Source organism: Macaca fascicularis, chromosome 3, assembly GCF_037993035.2.
Source record: "Macaca fascicularis isolate 582-1 chromosome 3, T2T-MFA8v1.1".
Lineage (NCBI taxonomy): Eukaryota > Metazoa > Chordata > Mammalia > Primates > Cercopithecidae > Macaca > Macaca fascicularis.
Genome location: NC_088377.1, coordinates 88,185,452 through 88,202,946, shown reverse-complemented (window position 1 = coordinate 88,202,946; position 17,495 = coordinate 88,185,452). Strand labels below are relative to the sequence as shown.

The 17,495-nt window shown below is 41.3% G+C and overlaps 1 protein-coding gene across 15 annotated transcripts in view; it reads right to left on the bottom strand.

Annotated features, from left to right (window-relative positions):
- GLI3 (GLI family zinc finger 3) overlaps nucleotides 1–17,495 on the bottom strand; it is a 280,541-nt gene that overhangs the window by 182,013 nt on the left and 81,033 nt on the right. For 11 of the 15 annotated variants that reach the window (XM_065542082.2, XM_074036582.1, XM_074036580.1 and 8 more), the window contains one exon: nucleotides 4,534–4,776. The exons of 1 other annotated variant lie outside the window; for it this stretch is intronic. In XM_065542082.2, coding sequence (XP_065398154.1) covers nucleotides 4,534–4,776 — 243 coding nt within the window. Of the gene's footprint in view, nucleotides 1–4,533; nucleotides 4,777–8,693; nucleotides 8,812–17,495 lie in introns of those variants that run through there. 3 more of the 15 variants (XM_065542084.2, XM_074036584.1, XM_074036585.1) reach the window with 1 other exon arrangement.

Sequence of the window (17,495 nt, the reverse complement as noted above, 5' to 3'; positions counted from 1 at the left end):
CAATTAAAAATTCAGGGTTTTTTTCTTTAAGCTAATTCCTCAGGTTTTGCTAATTAGCAACCAATAGTTCTGTCATCTGAGCTGGGGAACATAGGAAGAATACCAGTGGTATGTTTTCAATCAAAGCATTTGCATGGAAGAATGAATCATATTTTCCACGAAGAATTACTGCTTAGGAGCAGTTGGGGGCAGAAGAAAAGCAGCCTTCCACAACTATAAAACTGTAAAGGAGACCTGAAATTTTTTAAAAAGGAGGCATCTTTCTGCCCCCTTTACCAAAACCAGCAGAGACCCTATAATATGACATGAGTAGTGAATCCGAGGAAACTTTGCACAAAGATCCCTGCAGGAATAGTTTAAAGACTTCACAGTAAGACAGAAGACAATGCAACACATGTTTTCTGTAAGAGGGAAGTGAATAAAAGTTAAGTGTCGGCCAGGGTACAGGAATGCTTTAACTATTATGTCACCTGCCTTTGAAAGTTTATAGAAGATAAACGCATGGCAGTCAATAAAAGCAAGGAGAGATGGTGGTTTGAAATACCTGGCTACACACAGAGCATGGGCAGAAGAAAATTGTTAAGGAATATTTGGGCAGAGGATGGGGCTTCTTACCGTGACTCTGATACAAGAAGATCAGGTCCTTCAATCTAACCCCTCCCATGCTCCCCCAAACTATAAAGCGCTAGTGATCCTGTAACCGAGAGCCTGTCAGCACCATGCCATGCCTGAGCCATGCATCTAAAACGTCTACTTTCGCGCCTTGATATACAGCCCATCCACTGTGACTCTTCATGAGCAAAAACCCCTATCCCCTGGGGAGGATTTTATTCTAAACATATGCTGTGAATGTCTGAAGTGCCCGCTGTCCCTGAGCTTTCTTTTTTCTTTTTTTTTTTAAGCCACAAAACCTAAAATACTTTGATTTTTGCCTAACTACAATTTCTGAAGATGCAACATTGCATTCCCAAATATAATAAAATCTTGTGCAATAAAAATTTTACAGATGTCCTTCTGAAGGGGGAGAAAAAAAAAAACAAAAACGGTTTTCCCTTTTCCGGTCTTACAGGAAGCCTGCCCACACTTTAGAAATACAAAGTTCATATATATAGAAACACAAATTAGGCATCTTGGAAAGTCTACAATTTCCAACCACAGAGAAATGAAGGAATTGCTGTGAGTGTTCACATGGCCAACCCACTGGATTTCTTTTGACCGGCTCAGCAGAGCTAGCAAATAACTCAAGGGAAAGGGGAATGGCCTAAAAAGATGTCTCTAAACTTGAGCTACTGAAGGTCTGCAGTGCGCTTGTGTTGTTGACAGGGCCCAGGACCAAGACAAACTATACCCACAAGATAAACAAATGTGACCAAAACTGTACGTCTCATTTTCAAAAGAAGGTATTTCTTCATACACTAAAAAATTCATGGAAAATTTATCACCTTCAGTTCACATCAATCATTAGCTTTGCCTGGATAATTAAATCCATGTGAGCAGACAGATTTTATTATAAAGTGTCTTAAAAAATACTTGTGATACTGGTAGGAGATTAAGTAATCCAACAGAGTTCTAAAGAAAAAGTAAAATCATATCCCATATGACGCTGAGGCTTAGTTTAGGATATCTTTAAATTATTCAATATGAATCAATAATACCGTATCTTTTATGTTCCTGTATGTATTAAAGTTTGCATGTGTTACACAAAACACTTTCTGCTAAGAATTTAAAAGTTAACACTTTTCAAACTTGTTTAAAATCTTTACAATTTCTTCACTTACTTAACAAAAAAATTATAGTCTATCTACTGAGGTTGACTGAGAAAGATTATGTTCAGAAGGCCACAGTGCACAGCTCTAACCACACCACAGTTACAGGTTTGCAGTTTGCTCAGTTCCCAATCTGTGTTATAGAAGAAACTGGTCTCAGGCAAGCAGGTGACCAGGTCTGGCGGGAAAAAAAAAAAAAAAAACAGTCTACACTGAATCAAATACGAGTGCAACCCTCTCAAACATGACTTAGAGAGTCAACTTATCACATATTGATGAGGAGGAGGAGGATGAGGATGTAGAAGAGAAGGCAAAAAGGGGGAGAAGGAGGAAGAGAAAGCAGAGAAGAACTACCTTAGTACTTTTGAGGCACTTACCATGTGCCAGAGATTTTAGTTAATACTTTATTTGCATTGTCTCAACTTCCACAAGAACACCATGGAGCAGGCAGTCATATTATCGCCCCATCCCACAGCGAGGAAAGGATTCCTAGAGGGATCAGCACACTTGTCAAGGTCACACAGCTAGCAAGTGACAAAGCTGGACGTTGAACCCAAATTCCCTGAGCACTGAGCCAATCTGTGCAGTCTTTAGGATTTCCCGTCCATATTATCTATATAATCATGTAATTTATGACCAATTTAGGGAGTACACTGGGATGGCAGGTCAAAATCGCATTTGCCATTTGGTTACAGACAGCTTACACAGTTTTTAAGTTATCACATAATTTTAACACTGATTTGAACAATACAGTGGGAAAATCTAATGAATACGCCACTATGAATGCTGTAACCTCAAAAGAGAGTGATGATCGATCAATTCGGATCCCCCTAAGAGCTCTCCCATGCCCACCGTTAGTTAATAGGAAATTGGAGGTCCTGGAGATGGGTCCCACTTGCACCGCTGAGGGAGGATGAGGGTCCCAGGTGTAGAGAGCTCCCAGCCCCTCAAAGGACAGGAAGACTCAATGGGGGAAACCGTTAAAACAAACGAACCAAGAACAAGCTGCAAGTTGAATGGCACAGAGAGTAAGTTAACGGTTATCTGCTCACTACTGTCAGCCAAAGAAGAAGTACTCATCAGCTGTCCTGACTAATTAAATACCTCACTAATTACTGGGCATCTTGAAAAGACAACAAAACATAAATATGAGATGGGAAAAGTTTGTGTTCACACATAAGAACAAAAACAATGCAGGGAGCTTTGGCTAAGAGTCTAGCCTACATTTTTCTTAAAAAGTAAGTCTACTACCTGGGTCTATAAATATAGGTAGAAAGCATGTAGGAGTCCCTCAGATTTTCTGCGTGGATGATGTTTAAAAGAGACTCACAAATAAAAATATAATGCAGAAAACCTGGGAATGTGCCCAGAGAAAAAGCCTACCAAGACTATTTTAAACCTTCATTCCTGAAAGGAAAGATGAATAAAATAAAACTAAGTAAATCCTGAATGAAGGAAGGAACCAGCCCAATAGCCTTCCCCCTTATTTCTGTATTTACAGAAATAAGACTGATAACCACTTTTGAAACAGAGAAGTTGTAATCTTTTTCAAAAGCTTAGAAGAATCCAGAAAACTCTCCTCCGTGCTTCTGACTACTTTCTAAAAAATGCACTCTCCACTTAAAAAAACATAATGTAGCTTCCATCTTTTCCAACAATATAATCTGATTGTGGGGGGTGGGGAGTGGTGGTTGCTGAGACTTAAGGTTATGCGAGGCCCTTTGATCTGAGGAGTGAGCATTTCCCTTTGCTGCAAGCCAACTAATGAAGGGATGAAATTAGCTTTTATCCTGGGCACTTTGTTGAGCAAAAAAACATGCACTAATCAGCTGTCCTCACTAATCAGTCATCTGGCTAATGACCTTTTGCCTTAAAACACTAAAATTTCTGAATGATGTGGAAAAGGGGAAACACAAACCAGTCCCCCTCACTGGAGCTCAATGGATCATCTGGAATTGGAGCCGGGAAGGTTAAATGGCGAGTCTGAATCCTGGCAAGGTGATAAATCTGTAATCAAGAGCTGCAAGCTTTGGCACCTCAATATGAACTTCATTACTCCACAACCAAATTGTATTTTTTTAACTAGAAACAGGCCAGAAATAAACTCAACCCTTATACATTTTTCTTTATATTCTGCCTTTGGAGAAAACCATCCCATACTTGAGTTCAGAGTCCTAGTTAATTTCTTAAACGTGATTAGTGCTGAGAAAGGAGTTTCTGATGTGTCTGGCATGCTGGTTAGAGAGGAAAATACAGCATAACGAACAATCTTCCGTATTGAGGAATTTAGCACAGATTTTTTAAATGAGGTTTGTTTTCACAAACCATCAAAAATGGGAATAGCCAAAATCATTAAATTAAAAAATCATTAAAAATGGGAATTGCGGTTGTTGAGGATTTCTCTTAATGTAGCCTGCTTTCATAACTTCATAACAACAATTTTTTTCTCCTGCAGCATCTGTTTGGATGGAGTAACTTTAGCTCTACTTCTCAACAAAAGTCTCATGTGGATTAGTCACCAATGGACCACTTTCCTGAAGGCCGCCCCACTGAAGACTGACGTTGCTTAGAGGTGTAAGAGAACATCTCTCTCTAAAAAGAATGGGTAGGAAGTAGTGAAAGTAAGAGAGAAAGTGAAAAGAAAATTACACCTTTTAATAAATTATACAAGCCAAAACTTCATAAAGTGCACACACACACACACACACACACACACACAGCCCTCCCCATAGCTCCTGAACAAGTGCTGACTGGCATGGGCACTTACGGTAGTGGGGCTCCATGTAACCATTCCTGGGGTCCATGGCAAACACCGTCCCACGGTACGGCACAGAGGGCTCCGCCAGGTGTGGCAGGGACCCATGGATCTCTTTCTTGATCAATGAGGCCCTCTCGTCACTCGATGTTGAAGGTTCCTCACTGACTTTGCTGAGCCCCTGGACATTCTGTGGCTGCATAGTGATTGCGTTTCTTCTCTCTCTGTGATAAGTCTGTCCAGGACTTTCATCCTCTAAAGAAAGAAGAAAAATGAAAGAGTCTGTAAACTACTTTAAGGAGCAATTAAAAAACCATGATCAATGAGGTCTCATTCTCAATATCCCTCTCCTGGAAAAAACAAAGTCTCTTTCTCATTCACGGCCACTTTGAAAGCCACAGGGCTGGGACGGGATCTTTGCAAGACAAAATTGTTTATGAATGAGGCTCCAAAGTACACAAATACACAGAGAAGGATGAAGGGGAGCAGGTAATGAGCCTATTAAACGGAGATGTAGGGGTCGGCAAATTGGCATCACCAGCTTCTAGCTGGATCTGCGTGTGAGGTTTCTGCTCATGGGCTGTCCAACATCTTGCAGGTCCTACATGGAACTGAAACCTTTGCCAATCTAAGACTGTGCATGTCCAGCTTCCCTTTGCCTGCCTGGGGATGCGGGGCCTCCGGGGTGACACAAAGTCCTTCCAGCTACCCACTGAGGCTCTGGTTGCTCCAGCGGGTGTAGGGCCTTTGCTCCTAAAGAATGACCTACTAGGAAGTTATCCAAAAGTTTATGTGGTTTTGTTGTTTTAAGTCAGATTTGTAGCCCAGCAAGAGATTTGACAGAGCCAAAAATGGAACAGAAAACTCATTGGTGACAAGGGATAAAGGTGCCAATCATGAAAACCTACAGAGCCTCTAGTGAGATACTTCTTGCTTCTGTCCATACAACAAAGCTGAGACCTAACTGGAAAACAGAATGAGACTGAAAGTCCAGATGTGAGATGGCTCTGAGGGTGAGGAAGGAAGGTATGGGGGATGTTGATATGTGTCCATGTTCTGGTGGGTCCATACATTTCTTCAAAGATGTAAGAAACAGCTTGAAGAAATTCCATATACAGTTGGTATTCCAGTTGCCTAATACTTCAGTTCCTTTTGATCAGTAAGAACTTTCCATCTCTCCACTATGATTCTCTGCAAATGTGACTGGATGACCTTTCTATAATAGCGGATCAAAGAACCCATGCATAAAATTAAATCACACAGACTATGTGAACCCACAACAAGTGGACCAATTCATCTCTTTGAATCATACGTGAACTCTAAACTACATGATCCCAAACAAGTTCCACATTTAATCAACACACTGTGCTCTGGCAGACAAGCGCTGATGGAAAGAAAGCTGCTGTCCAGGTACCGCTTAGACATCAAATGTAAAAACTGTTTCCTATTCCTATCTAAAAAAAACAAAAACAAAACAACAAAAAAACTGTATTTGGGTATAAATAAAACCATTGTTGTGCATTTTAGATAAACAGATCTTGAACACATCTTATTCCCATATACAAATTTATCTTCAAAATAATCCATAAAGCAGATATGATTAACTAAGGGCTCCCCCGATAAACAGAAGAATAATGCTTTAGCAGTTTCATAACCCTGCTCAAAGTCAGAAGAAAGTAGAATGGTAAACACAGACTTGCATAAAAATACAAACTGAAAATAACAGATACTATTTATGTTGACTCAGGACTTGAACTACCTAAAGCCAGTAGCAAGTTTAGTTTTTCTGCCTGTGTGTAGGACTTGAAAACTAAGCAATATATTCCTTACCTTAGCAAATGACTTACAAAACAGAATAGACAATGAGGTATGTTTTGGTCTTTACAGAGAATTTGCTAACTACTAAAGGTAATTGTGAAATATTATTTTAATATTGTTTTGTGCAGATCCTCATCCCAAACCTTATAATTAAGGGGTAAATTATACATTTAATCTATCAAGCAAAAACAGAAACAAAAACAAAAATATCCTGTAATCCCACATGTTCACATTGATCTCTATGAAAGCAATTCACACCACACTCCTGGTAATTTTAAAACAAACTACAAAAGATAAAATACATTTTTACTTTCCCTTCTAACTAACACTTTTAGGCAGTAGGCCACCCTTGTACTTCATTAGCAGAAAACCCACAGTTTATATAAAAATGCTGCAGTTATGTAAAAGCAAAAGGGTGTCAAAACACTAAAACTTACATCAGTTTTATAAATATTCCTATAACCTACAAATGGCCCAAGTCATATTTTCCACTAATTTGTGCTCTGTATAAAGCCTTTATTTCAAACTTTAAATCTGAAATGAACTTCCAGCACCGAAGTGCAAATTCTGTAGAAAGGGACCTTCATTTGGAGGCTAGAAAGCCCTTCCTCAGGGGGGCTGTGACACATAATTAGCATTCTCTGGGAAAGATGAATAACCAAGCTTGGCTAACCTGTTCCAGGTTTAAAACAGGATTTCCTTGACTTAATCGTCCTGGAAGAAATTAACTTTTCTTCTCTTAAAACGGCATCCCTATAATAAACTCTGTCTTACAAACTACGTGTTTATGATGAGTATTTGAATCCAACCTCACAAATAACTGAATAATGAACGGGTTATGGCCTGACCAGAGAGTCCTCCCACCATTCCCCCAACCTCTTGAGAGAATAAGCTCAGAGAGGGTAATGGGGCAGCTGAGTGGGGAGGGTGAGTGGAAATGAGGCTACCTTTTAGCTCAATGATTTTCTTAATGAGAGTTCACCCAACAAAAGTAAATATTAAAGTTATAACAAGAAGTTAGCGAAGTGCACATTTTTAACACAGAAAAAATTAAATTAAAATTACTATTCCCTTAGTAAAGTTAAATACAGGCAAGATTTTTTTTTTTTTTTTAAATGTGAAAACTTCCATCAGGAAACTTACTTTTACAATAGTCAGTGCAATCCTAACTTTACCCAACCACACATCTCCGCCCCCAAAGGAAAACTCCAGCAGACAAATACTTCATGAAGTTTACCTCCTATACCAAGTTGCTTGTGACGGGCATTCATATGAAAACCTGACAGTACACACACTCCACAATACAAACAGTTACGAGGCTTGAAAGAACTCTGTACACAGGGAAAGGGACACTTTCCAAGCAATATTCCTGCCTGCTCTTATAAATTTAGCAACCACTTCAGCAAGCCAAAAGACGAAAGCTGTCTAATCTTGTTCAGTTGAGCCGAGTTGTTCAATAAAGTTTGAGAGTCAGTGCAGACAGGCTACGCCAGGCCAAATTATTGACAGAAACACACTGTCCACCATGGCAACAGGCAGAAGTCTGCTGCAAAAATGTAAGCAAACAGCCCACTGCTCCAAGAGCATCTGCCAATGGACTTTAACAGCCAAACACAAGGCAACTGTTCCCGCTTCTCTATGTTTAACAGCTGCAAGCTCGGGGGTCAAACTGAAACATGCAATTCACTAAAATCTTTCAGGAAAAAAATGACTTTAAATACTGTCATCATAGTCCCACTTTGTACCTCCTCCTTTTTGCATATCCATCCTCAAGTGGAAGTTAACAAATCCCTGCCCCCAGAGAGCTGCCCAAAGCAGCACGATTTAGAAACTGTCCCAGAATTTCCAAACTCATCCAAAAGCAACTGACATCAAGATACTCTTAGTGCTAGAAACTGAGAAAAAAAAAAGAAAAGTGGGGTCCTTGCAAACAATGCTTAGGATGATTGCAATAAAGGTCTGGAGAAAGTAATCACGTTGCTGCATGAAGCAGGACTCGAACATGCACTTGTGTGCGCTTGCAGACAAACACCTATCCGATTTCTCATGGTAACCGAAGAAACAGGTTTGGGTTTTTTTGTTTTGTTTTGTTTTGTTTTTTTCTGCCCATGACTTGAGAGAAAAGTTTCAGGCGATTCCTTCCAGATAAAAACAAAACTCTGCCGGGCATCACTAACTAAGGACACCTCCTGTCAGCTAACAAAATTAGCTGATTAGGAGCTCACAGTATACCTGTTCACCCCCTTTTCCCCCTTAGGATTGATTTTTCCCTTAAAACCCATTTTAATACCACTACTCCTCTCTTGTCCCAAGACCTAGAAGACGGGGAGTATAAGAGAACAGACAATACTTACAACACAGTCCCCAGGCTCTGGCTAGCTACTTTGTGCCAACTTCTCTTGGTGAGCTCTCTCTAGCTGCGCAGACCCTCTAGGAACATTCTCGGTGTCTCTCTGCCTCCCTCTCCTTCTCCCTCTCCCAGGCAGTGCTGCTCCCATTAGAGGAATTAAAAGTGGTTGGAGCCATGCTAAATTTAACAAGCTCATTAGTATTCTTTCTGAGTGCTTCCGAGTGAACTCTCCCTATTCAAGCCTCTCTCTCCAGCAGAAGGGTCAGGCGGCTAATCATTAAATCAAACTAATGTCACCCTATCACAATCAGCCCGAGAGAAGGAGGGTTTATTATTTCAGTTTATGCTAAATAAACGGTTTTACAAATGGTCCCCAAGCAAGGTCAACAGCAGCTTCAATTACAAGACAAACTTAACAAGAGTTGCTATAAACCAAGTACTCTGTATTGACTTAAGAACAGGCTCCGCTCCACATATTGCCACTAGCAGGATTGTACAGGAATGCATATTGTAAAATAAAGGAAGGGGTGAGCTTTTTTCTTTGCCAGAATTTGCGAGTGCACAGCGACTCCTCATTCACCTCTCTCCAACCAGCTAGCCGCTCAGCTCAATTCACCCCACACAAAGGCTGGAGCCTAGACCTCAATGGACCGAGTGAAACATGTTCAAAACTAGGCTCTCTATTGTGACTGAATTTCTTAACATCTTTTCAAAAAGCGGAGAATGCCTTGAGGCTAAAGGAAGAAACAGGCTAATGGTGAATTGGGAATTCTGAGCAAATTTCAGAGCCCTTTCCTCCTAGCTTTTGAGGTTGAAAGCAAGCTCTTTCCTTTCAAGTTTCAAAGTCCTTTTTCCTCCCGCAGTGTCACAGAAGGATTTGAAAAGAAGGTAATTGTGCTCGCAGTCTCCCTGATCAGAGCTTACGTCCTATTTCTGGTATTTCGGAATACTTCTTGCAATAATAGTGCATATAGCTCAATCCCTTAACCGGCCTGCACTCTGCAATTGCTCATTAAATGAACAATTGCGGGTATAAAATGCCTTTTATGTTCAAGGTCTGGATATAAGATAAGCATTCTAGGACTCTAAATTTGGTTTACTAAGGAAACTCTCCATCATTAAATTACAAAACTGAAGTCAGAATATCAGGCTTTCCCAGAAAAGTGGCACTCAGGTTGCAGCGAGCCAAAATGAAGGGCGGATGGGGCGGGCAGGGAGGAGGCAACAAAATGTTAAGGGGGGAAAAAAAAAGACTGGAGGATACTCAGATTTCTAGCCGAATGGGATTCTAACAAGCAAATACTATTTCCATATTTAAGGTCTGAGTTTGTGAAACCTTGTTACTTCTATATTGAATGATATAATAAAGTCATGTTCAAATGAATTAAAATACAGGACTAAGGCTCCATAAATATGTTGTTGACTAATCTGGACCCCTCACAAGCAAACATCTTCCCCATCCTTAAGAAAAGAAATAACCCTTCTCATCATTATTTACATCGTCTCATGTGATCCTCACAGCAACCCAGTGATGGCAGTAGGACAAGGTATGAGGTCCAGTTTCCAGATCAGAAACTGGTCGTCATGTCCCAGGTGAGCAAGTGATGCAAAGAAAATTCCCATATGCTTTACTGAATCCACACATTCCTGTCCCTTGTTAACACGACAAGAGCTCTATTCCTGGGTAGGTTTTTGGAATGATACCTGGATATGTGCCCCAACATCCACCACCACCAGTAAAAAGGAAAAAAAAAAAAAGAAAAAGTAATGACATTGCTATGCACAGAAAATTTCACAACTGAGACACTCTCCCATTAAGTTTTTGGTAACATAAATCCACTCCTGGAAAACATCGAGAGAAACCCAAATGACAAATCTATGGGGAGACACCGGACCCGCACGGAGGACCTGCACAGGTGCAATCCTCCCACTTCCACGTGCAAAGACACACGCAGGCCCCACTGAGCGCTGCACACCCTCTCCACCGCACTCCAGGACTCGGCCAGGGGCTTTGTGTGTTCCAGGCATTTTTAATGTGTCTCCAGAAGCCTGGGGCCCCGCCCTCATGTCCTGAACAAGACACAGAGCATCGTCCCTCCTTTCCTCCCGGGAAATTGCTTCGCTGTGTTTGCAAGGAGCATTATTTCATTTGTTTTCCTATAATTCATTTGTTACATCTTATCAGCTTTTATTTCTTTAGTTATTTACATGTTGATGCTCTTTGAATAAAAACCAACGGAATCCAAGCCCTCGCCTCCCTGTTTCAGAATTCTCCCCAAGACTGACCAAAGAGAGATCAGAAATGAAAAACAGAAGAAGCTAAGTATATTCCAAAGCACTGTAGAATTATGCTAGGAAGTGGGAATAAAGTTCCTGTAGTTTTTAAAAGCAGAATATTTCCTCTTTCCATCTAGACTGCAGTTCTGCCAAGCCAGGGGCTGCTTCCTACAATGTCTAGAGCTTGGCTTCCAAAGGGCGTGAGCAAATAATGCCTACTCTAAGAACATTTCCAGTACCCTCGGGGTCAGACTTTGCCCTTGTGCTGCTGCACATACATCTCCCATTGACAATGACAGATGACAGAGGGAGGGGCCCAGATAGATCAGGAGAAAGCACTCAGCTTTGTTTGCAACCTTTAAAGTGCACTGCCAGGCCTGCAACATGAGAGGGCTGCAGCAGAATTTGAAGCCTTGGGGAAATTCAAGTGACAACCTTCCCTCAAAGATGATGGGATTGCTCTCTCTTCCTACTTTCACCAACCAGGAGGTCCCAGGGTGAAAGGAGAGAACGTAGAAAATGCTCTCCATCAGGCTGAGTGCAGTGGATCACGCCTGTGATCCCAGCACTTTGCGAGGCCGAGGCGGGCAGATCACCTGAAGTCTGGAGTTCAAGACCAGCCTGACCAACATGGAGAAACCCCATCTCTACTAAAACTACAAAATTAGCTGGGCGTGGTGGCGCATGCCTGTAATCCCAGCTACTTGGGAGGCTGAGGCAGAAGAATCGCTTGAAGCCAGGAGGCGAAGGTTGCCGTGAGCCAAGATCACGCCATTGCACTCCAGCCTGGACAACAAGAGCAAAACTCCATCTCAAAAAAAAAAAAAAAAAAGAAAAGAAAAGAAAAAGAAAATGCCCTCCATCAGAGCCATAGAGTAGCTTGTTTTAATATTTCTACTGTTCTTTTTGCCAAAGAATAAAACATAGTCTAGACTGACCAATATCCCAATGGCTTCCACTGGAAACCATTTGCTCCAAAGAACAGCAGGTTAGAGCTCAAACCAAGGCAAAATTTTCACCTCACTCCCCAACTGCTCAGTTTACAGAGCTCCATTCAACTTCAAAAGAGGTCCCTGGGATAGAAGGGAGTGGGCAGAGAGAGCAAGATGAGAATTCAGATAAACGAAAATGCAAAACCTGAAATGGCTGTTCCCCTCACTGCAGTAGAAAGCTCTGATGGCATGAAGAGCAAGCTGCCTCCTGTATTTTTTTTTTAAGATAATGACAATGATGAGCAGATAACATTATCAGCTTGTCTGAAGCTTCAGCAAGCATGCCCTGTAGCCCATAGGGTTTCCATACATTTTCCTGTGCCTCTGAACCCTCACAAATAAAGAGGTCTGCAGCCCCATCTCTACCCCTGGGAGGATGCTTCTGGACATTGATGACACGGTCAGCGAAGATCGCTGTGACCTGGCTGAACACTGCCCTGAACAGGCACTTAAGTGCAAGCACAAACCCATGGGTACTAACCATCTTTCAAAGCTCCCTACAGAAAGCACCTGCCAAATCCAGCATGCACTTGGGAACAGGAAAATATAAACAAAACAGTACCCTTGAGGGCCCCAGCAGGCTCGCCTTTAAAAGGGAGGAGGAGATCTACCTTATCTTCCAAGCGCTTGCCAAGACTCTTTCTTGAATTAAGAATTCTAAAACAACATCATGGAGCTTCTTCTATTAGTCTGCTATTAGTTGCTAGTCGCTGCTTACACAGAGTGAGTTAATTAGTGGCATCAAAGGCAGTACAATAAATTCCCAGGAGGGTCAAAAATTCTGCCTTCTGCTTAGTAGCACATTTATGCCCATCTCTCTCTGAGTCACAATCTCGCGAACATTTAGGTATTCAAGATTTCTTTGAGAATTCAGTTTTAGTCTTTGACAAGCAAAGAATGAAGAGTCTCTCTTTCTTACTTTGCACATACAGACCTGAGCAGTTAAGATTCCATAACGAGATCCACGGCCAACAGTTAAGCAGAAACAATGACAGGCCTGTTCCGAAGGCCAGAGGGTCCAGTTTGCTGCCGCCTGGCTGCATCCTCCGATGGGAATGATCCTATCACTCTGGAGATCTAGCCCAGCCCCTGTGTGGCCAGAGGACTTACAGCTTGGTTTTCCTTTAAAGGCACGAAGGAATAAACCTCTGTGTGCAGCGGCTTCTTCCTCTGGCAGTGCTTTCAGATGCTGGTTCCCAGGTCCACACCCTCCTCCCATCACCATCAAAGTCCTATTTCCTAACCTTTCTAACATTTTTCCCAACTGCAGAAGTGAACACAAACTTAATGGGTTACATCTGGTGTGTTTATGTTGCATGTTTTTGTTTTTAGAAGATCACGGAATAAGAAAGCCTGAGCATATGGTGGTATTACATTTTTAATAACATTTTAGAGACCATGCTTATGCCCTTGCAGGAATCAAGCACTCTTGGAGAGTGCATTTAAATATCACGATAATACCATTATTGTACCAAAAGGAGTTAGAGGCCACATGACCCCCATGAGGGACAGACAGCAGGGCTCACCTACACTCAATCAGCCCCCCGGGCAAAGGCCAGGTGCTGCCTGGGTCAGGTTTCTGCAACAGAAACCCCCTCCAGCTATGGCCCACTGACCTCAGCTATGAAATGTGCATTTGAGAAACCCAAATGTAAATACCACCTTTTGATTCTTCACAATTATATCTAAGCAGCCTGCTTCTAGTGAGCTAGCCACAAAAGTCTGCACCTTTACAAAATCTCAGATAATGGCTCAGGTACTGCCTATGAGGGAGGAGGGAAAGGCCACAAAACATCACCTCTCACAAAGCACACCTTCATGGCCACAGACATGACCCTAGCTGCTCTCCTTCCTCACACCACAGCCCCAGGAGTTCACTCACTTAGCCACTAGGCTGCCATGTCTCTAAATTGTTTAAGAATTCAAATTTTTGGAGGAAAGGAAGGTAGGAGGAAGAGAAATATATAATTTCTATACAAAATTTCTAAATAAAAAGAAAAATGTCAAGGAAATGCACCAATTAGCATAAAAATGTATAGATTTTTAACATATTTCTCAATCATGTTAGAGTACAGAAAAAGCTGATGTTTGGTCTTTATTTTTAATTCTATGTATTACCTTTACTATAATTATCTAAAGAAGTTCAAATTAAGTACACACAAATTGAAAAATTATCCCACAAGTTTATCTGTTGAAGCCTTGCTTTCAACTATTTATCCCACCTCTTGAAACAATAGAATATAGCCAAGACACAGCAGGCTAGGTGTGCACATATTAATAACACCTCCTGCTGGTATAAGACGTTAAGAGATTTTGATAATTAGCCTACGTGAAATTATGTGATCATTTAATTATCTCCTATGCATATGCAAACACCTCCCCAAAATGCCAAAAATACCCTAAGGTCCCTCCGTAAAAACTTGTTAACTCAGTTTTTACCAGCCCACTCTGGAAAGGCATAAATGGGAAATGCGTTAACAACACTAGACTGTACTCTGCACCTCACATTTATTGAGCACTAACTAAGTGCCAGGCCAGAGCGATGTGCTCCGTATGCATTAATCCCACTGAGTCTTCACAGTCCTGTCCAGTATACAGTATCATCAACCAGTTATTCAGCTCAAAGTCCTGAGGTTCGCATGTTCTCACTCACAGGTGGGAATTGAACAATGAGATCACTTGGACACAGGAAGGGGAACATCACACACCAGGGCCTATTGTGGGGAGGGGTGGGAGGAGGGATAGCATTAGGAGATATACCTAAGGTAAATGACGAGTTAATGGGTGCAGCACACCAACGTGGCACATGTATACATATGTAACAAACCTGCACGTTGTGCACATGTACCCTAGAACTTAAAGTATAATAAAAAGAAAAAAAAATGCAAATAAATAAATAAAAATAAAAACAAAAGTCCTGAGGTTTAACAAAGGTTAAGTGACCGGCTTAAAGTCAACCTTCAGGTAAGTGCCCAGCTTGGCATGACTTTCTTGTGTATTATAAATTACTATTAACCCCTAAAATGTGTCTTCTGTGAGGAGTCTTTGAGAGCATTCATTTGCTTGCCATTGTTCTATCTGTATATGTGAAGACTATTTTCTTGTTTTTTGAGACAGAGTTTCGCTCTTGTTGCCTAGGTTGGAGGGCAATGGTGCAATCTTGGCCCACTACAACCTCCGCCTCCCAGGTTCAAGCCATTCTCCTGCCTCAGCCTCCTGAGTAGCATGACAGAGAGAGCCAAGCACTACACCTGGCTAATTTTTGTATTGTTAGTAGAGACAGGGTTTCACAATGTTAGCCAGGCTGGTCTTGAACTCCTGACCTCAAGTGATCCATCTGCCTCGGAATTCCAAAGTGTGGGATTACAGGCATGAGGTGAGCCACCACACCTGGCCAAAGACTATTTTCATTATTAAAATTATTCTGCCTCTTCCTCTAAAGGTCATCAGGAAGAATACTACAGACTTAATCAAATGAACTTAATTGTAAACTTTAAGCCAGAGTCATGAATGAAATATGGTTCAGAAACTTCTTTGAATTTCTTATTCTACTTCCATTGTTGCTATTGTTGTTATTGTCAAGCTCAGGTCTTGGGCACATTTAGTATCTTGCAGTGTAAATGACACCTCTCATGCTATGGCTAAATTATCTTCCTGTCACACTATTTCTCCCCACATCTCCCCCTTTCTATAGGGTTTCCAGGTTCTGAATAGCTATTTTGAAAAGAAAAAGAAAAAGAAAAAAAAAAAAATATATATATATATATATAAAACACTGTCTTCAGGGGGACTGGGATGAAGGCTTAGATGCAAGAAGCAGCCTGAGTATTTGGCTTGTGCTTAACTTAACAATAGCTCCAACAGTTAGAGCCTCACATAGTTTATTGAAAGGGCATATGTCCAAAAGTTAAAGAAGCATGTGGTTTACAGAAAAAGGAAAAAAAACTTGTACTTGGAAGCAGCTTTGCTTGGATTATTTACCAACAAATGAAAGGCCCTTCATGCTGCCCAAGAGTATAATCCCTTCCCACTGGCTGGAAAGGAATGCTGAATGAGTCAATAAAGTCAGAATCATACAACACAGGCCGGGCGCGGTGGCTCAAGCCTGTAATCCCAGCACTTTGGGAGGCCGAGACGGGCGGATCACGAGGTCAGGAGATCGAGACCATCCTGGCTAACACGGTGAAACCCCGTCTCTACTAAAAATACAAAAAATTAGCCGGGCGAGGTGGCGGCGCCTGTAGTCCCAACTACTCGGGAGGCTGAGGCAGGAGAATGGCGTGAACCCGGGAGGCGGAGCTTGCAGTGAGCTGAGATCTGGCCATTGCACTCCAGCCTGGGCGGCAGAGCGAGACTCCGTCTCAAAAAAAAAAAAAAAAAAAAAAGAATCATACAACACAGAGACATTCTCCCTCCCCAACTAAAGATGATTATCGAATTATAGCAAATTTAAGAAAGTTTTCTCTTTTTTTAATCAAGAACAAAACCAGACTACTTCTTAAAATGCGCTATTAGGAATTGTAACTGTTTCTAAATGTGCCAGATATATTTCCACCCATGCAATATTAAAACTAACAAGCGTCTTTTCAATTTCTTTTAATGATGGGGTATGCAATAAAAATACAGCAGTGCTTCATTTAGCCAAAGGAGCTGGAGCAAAAAAGACCTAAATAAATAAATAATAAGCGTGCATGGGCCACTTACCAAAAATAAAACCATTTCATTCAACCTTTTACAGGAGGTGCATGCAGCATTTTGAAAGCAAAAATTCTCATAACACAAACCTCCACTTAAAAATCACTGCCAAGGGCTGGAACCATGGCAGGATGTTATTTCTTTTTCAATTTATTTTTTAATGTTTGGGTATTAATGGCATCAACTGCCATGTAGTATAATAAGGCAGCACAGTGTAATAAAGGAGTTAGAAAACCTAGCTCCCAGACTTGCTCCTACCACTTAATCGGTATGTGACCCAGGGTACATTAAAATATATCGGGTTGTCAGCTGCCTCCTCTAGAAAAGGCAGATAGTAAAACATGCCCTTCTTACTTCATATGGTATTCTGAGGGTTAAACATAATAGCATATGAAAGAGAGCTTTATAAATTGTGGCATTTACGAATGCTAGGTACTATCACTAATCTGATAATCTGTGCGATAACGCAAAACAGGGTGGTAAGATAAACAAGCCCTGGGCCAGGCATTGGGTTTCCAGGCCTTGGGTGTCCAAACAGAATATCCCTTATTCAAAATGCTTGAGACCAGAAGTCTTTTGGATTTCAAATTTTGTCAGATTTTGGAATATTTTGCATATACATAATGAGATATCTTGGGGATGGGACCCAAGTCTGAACACAAAATTCATTTGTGTCTCATATATACCTCATATCCATAGCCTAAGGGTAATGGCATAGAATATTTCCAATAATTTTGTGTATGAAGCAAAGTTTTGATAGCAGCCCCTCACATGAGATCAGGTGCAGAGTTTTCTACTCGTGGCATCACATTGGTGCTCCCAAAGTGTCAGATTTGGGAGCA